Source organism: Belonocnema kinseyi, chromosome 2, assembly GCF_010883055.1.
Source record: "Belonocnema kinseyi isolate 2016_QV_RU_SX_M_011 chromosome 2, B_treatae_v1, whole genome shotgun sequence".
In the NCBI taxonomy this organism is placed as follows: domain Eukaryota; kingdom Metazoa; phylum Arthropoda; class Insecta; order Hymenoptera; family Cynipidae; genus Belonocnema; species Belonocnema kinseyi.
Genome location: NC_046658.1, coordinates 121,416,751 through 121,420,966, shown reverse-complemented (window position 1 = coordinate 121,420,966; position 4,216 = coordinate 121,416,751). Strand labels below are relative to the sequence as shown.

Sequence of the window (4,216 nt, the reverse complement as noted above, 5' to 3'; positions counted from 1 at the left end):
AATTAATCGAGTTCTTCTTACAATTTTAAGAAAACTGCAAATTAAAAAAAATCTCTAAAATATTCCAGATTCTTTTTTGATAATTTTGGAAATCTTTTAAAATATTCTCTTAAAGTAATTGTCAATAATTGTTCACTTTTTGGTATAGATAAAATTAAAAAATAGTTTATTTATTTATATTAACAGTTGATAAAATAGACAAGTACGCTTAAAAATAAAAATCTAAGGTCGAAAATCTTTAAAGAAAAATATTATCAAATTAAGTATTTTAAACTGAATATATTAATTGAAAAAAATAACTATTCAACTAATTATTTTAAAAACCTGTTGCAATCAAACTTGTGCAGCTTTTTCTTTGAAAAATTTATAAAATTCCTGGTCAAAAAATAAACTGTAATTTCCCGTCCTCAAAAAATTCCCGGTCATTTCCCGATCCAGGGGCCACCCTGTAAGTCTGTATAATATTAATTTTCAAAAAAGCACAAATGTTAAACTTTGTGAAAAGTTAGATTTGCATTTCTCAAAAATTTCTTAACTTTCAGTTGAATATTGTTATTATAATATTTAGCTAAAGGCGTTGAGTAATTTATAATAAAAATGGTATGTCAAAGAAAAAAAATGTAATACTGTAACTTTCTATAAAACTAAAAGCATTAAATGTGCTTCTCATGTATTTTTTGAAATGAAAAATCAGAACTGAACCACTTGAATCGCAGCAATGAAAAATTAATATTTTTAAGGCGAAAAAACTGAAAAATTGACAAAAATGTTATGAAATTATGATAACAAAAATACATAAAGGAACCATGACAATTTATATGAATGACCTGGTAATCAGAGAACGTACTACTGATAGCCATATCATAAATGATTTTCTTTTTCTCAAAACTACTTGTTTCCTGTCGATATTTTCAGCTTCATTTCCTGGTTATGAGACAATTGTTAGATCACTTTGTTACCTCGCAATTCGATTTTCATCGCACTTTTTAATGTGACTATTATGTACAAACAAGAAGATTTGTTTAGTATTTAGCCTCGTGGCCTTCATTAAACATAAATTAAAAAATTCTCTATGATTTCTTCTAACTTTGGACTGAAGACAAGTACTTTAAGGCAGAGCTTGTCTCAGAAATTGCACTTGAGTTCAAATTTCCGTAGACTACTTCGTTTTGTTGCTGTTTTCTTGCCAGGAACCTGGAGTGTCCCAAGCGATGCCATCATGTGGCAAACTGGAATTAATATAAGGCAGCAACCAGGCGACGTACCATCGGTCCCCAAAAACTTCCACAATATTCTGCTTCCATCCCAGATCATAAATAAACTTATTTTTTTCCTTTTCGTTCGCGACACAGCCGATGTAAACTAGATGAAAATGATAAGCGCAAAGCGCTCCCGTGAAGAGCATTCCAATCACTGTGACAATGTAGAGAAGCAAGTAGAATTGTTCGATCGATCCGTCAAATCCAAAGACAAATATCGCGAGGGGAAAGACGATCTTCAAAATCGACATGGGGAATTCAAAGTGGATCCTGCCCCAGATGAAGAAGTTGTTGAAGAAGAAAGCGTAGGCGGTTCCAACGAAGAGATAAAACAGGAACATGAGGAAATGGCGATGATTTTTGTGGCCAACACAACATCCGGTGAAAATACAGTGGTGATCTCGTTTCAGGATGCAGGTGTTGCACGTATTGCAGTGCCAGGATCGGGGAGGTGCTAATGACTCGCAAGAGGAACATAACCTCCAACCGTTCTTCGTTTCTGCTTCACTTGAACGCACTATTATATCTCGCGTACTTGTATCGCACAACACTGTATATGTGAAATTACCGACTATGTTCAGGATTATAAAGTTTCCTAAAAAGAAGTGGAAAAAGTAGGAAAGCGACCCGAATTCGTACAAGTCCGGCAGCACGACCCAGAGTTCAAACCAGTATAGGAGAGGAATTGCTGTCAGGATAAATCCCACTGATAAAATGTCACTTGCGGTTCGAGGCAGGATATTTTTTCGAACAATCATTTTTTCCCAAATAGTTTAAATCACGGTTTAAATTACACTTTTTTTAGTGTTGATCACGAGTTTTGTTTACCTTTCGTTCACTTTCGTTTATTGACGTGTGACGTTTTTTGTTGTTGTGTATAGAGTAGTGACAATTTTTGCCGCAAGGGGGGAATAGGGTTTTCTAGTTCAGACGTCACGTGGAAAGATGTCTGCAGGCGGAGGGCCAAAACGAACTTTAATTCTTTAATAATTTGGAAACAAAGATTTTTCATCATAAATGTATTTATTTATATTTTTTCACCGGCTGTTCAATTATTTAAAAAAGTTTCGTCTCATATAATGAGTATTATTTTTTGGCCCTCGGCATACAGACATCTTGGATTTCCCCAACGAACCTAAAATATCTAATTTAAGTTCGGATGGAATATCAAATTTGGGGTCATTTTCTTTAGAATTTTCATGTAGATCGCCCTCAAATCTGTTTGAATCCACAATAAATGCATTTTTTTAAACTTTGGAAAAGTTCGAATTATTTTAATAGAGATTGAGAAAGTTTAGAAGTTTATGCCGAATTTTTTAAGCTTAAAGTAAAAATTCTAACTATTTTACGAAAAAATGTAAAGCAAAATGTATATTTTTGAAGATTTCGAACAAAATTTTTAAGCTTCTTAAAATTTTTGAAAAATCTCAAGAGTATAAACAAAATCTTAAGATTTCTGGGTCAAAAATAATATTTTATTAAAAAATTAATTTAAAGAGAATATTTGAAAATATTGTACAACATTTATAAAATATTCATAACAAAATTCGGAAGATTTTTAGGCAATTTTTTTAATTATGCGGTTTTGAAATTTTTTTAAATAATATAAACTTGTAAAGATTTCAAAGAATCCTTTAAAAAATTAAGAATTTGTATTACTCTAAAGAAAAAAAAAAACTTTCAACAAAATTGGAGAGGTTGTAAGAGATTTTTTTAATGCCTAGGAAAGTTTTTAATGAATTTTATTTGTAAAAATTATTTGTAAAATTTTCAAAATTGTCAAAAAAGAATCTGGAAGATTTTCGGGCAATTATTTTAATTTTGCTGAATATTTTCAAAATGTTAGGGAAAGCTCGAATCATTTTAAAAAAAATTTAGAAGGTTGAAAATTTTATGCAGAATTTATATTTGACTTTTAGAAAAATTCTAATTATTTTTAATGTTATTTAGAAGGTTTTGAAGAAATTAAAATATAATTTAAAATTTGCAAAGATTGAAAAAATTTTAAACAAAATGTAAATTTGTAAGGGTTTAGAGGAAGATTTCGAAAAAATGTAGATTCTTTTCAAAAATTTTGAAAGGTTTCAAGAAAATAAAAATTTTAAAAACATTTTTGGGTTTTAAATGATTTTTTATTTAGAAAATTAATTTTAAAACAATATTTCAAAAGATTGCATAAGATTTTCAAAATTGTCAAAAAGAACATCGAAGATTTTAGAGCAATTTTTAAAATTTTGCAGAATGTTTTTGAATTTAGATGTTTTTTAAGAATTTTGAAATGTTTTTTTATAAAAAAAATTAGATTTAAGGTTCATCTTCTCTGACTGAAAATCTAACTATAATTGATTAAATGCACAACTTTTTGAAAAATTTATTTCATTAGTTAAAGATTAATTATGCCTGTTAAAAATTAATTTCTTTGGTTGAAAAATCAACACTTTTGTTCAAAATTCATGTATTTTGTTGGATATTCGTATTTTTTCTTTAAATTACTTCTTTAAAATACTTCTTAAATATTTACTAAATGAAAACTGAAAAGTAATCCTTTGAAGTGAAAATTTAACTATTTCTTTTTTAGTTAAAAATGTATCTTTTTAAGTGAAAATTCAACTGCTTGGCGAAAAATTTATTGACTTTCCACAAAGAGCATGGGAGATAAAAATAACAGTGATTACTGTGGGAAATTTACCAAAATTAGGTAGAAATAACACGATAGTGTAAATTGGACACAGATGGTAAAAAGCAGTTTTGGAAGAATGGAATTTCACATTCGCCTTATGAAATTACAGTGACGTTGTAAAACGCTGCATGTAAAAGATTGCGCATGCGCAATGGCCAGCCCGGGTATTTTGAATCGCTTAATGTATGTTTTAATTAAATCGAATCGTGAGAATAATAAGATATATAAATAAAAGGAGTAAAAGGATAAAACAAAAAGGATAAAACTTATACGCATC

The 4,216-nt window shown here is 29.1% G+C and overlaps 1 protein-coding gene across 1 annotated transcript; it reads right to left on the bottom strand.

The window, feature by feature from the left end:
• Positions 1 to 345: 345 nt before the first annotated feature.
• On the bottom strand, positions 346 to 2,112 carry LOC117167399 (probable palmitoyltransferase ZDHHC24). The gene has a single exon (XM_033352294.1). The coding sequence runs from the start codon at positions 2,015 to 2,017 to the stop codon at positions 1,160 to 1,162; it is 858 nt and encodes a 285-aa protein (XP_033208185.1). The 5' UTR covers positions 2,018 to 2,112; the 3' UTR covers positions 346 to 1,159.
• Positions 2,113 to 4,216: the final 2,104 nt, after the last annotated feature.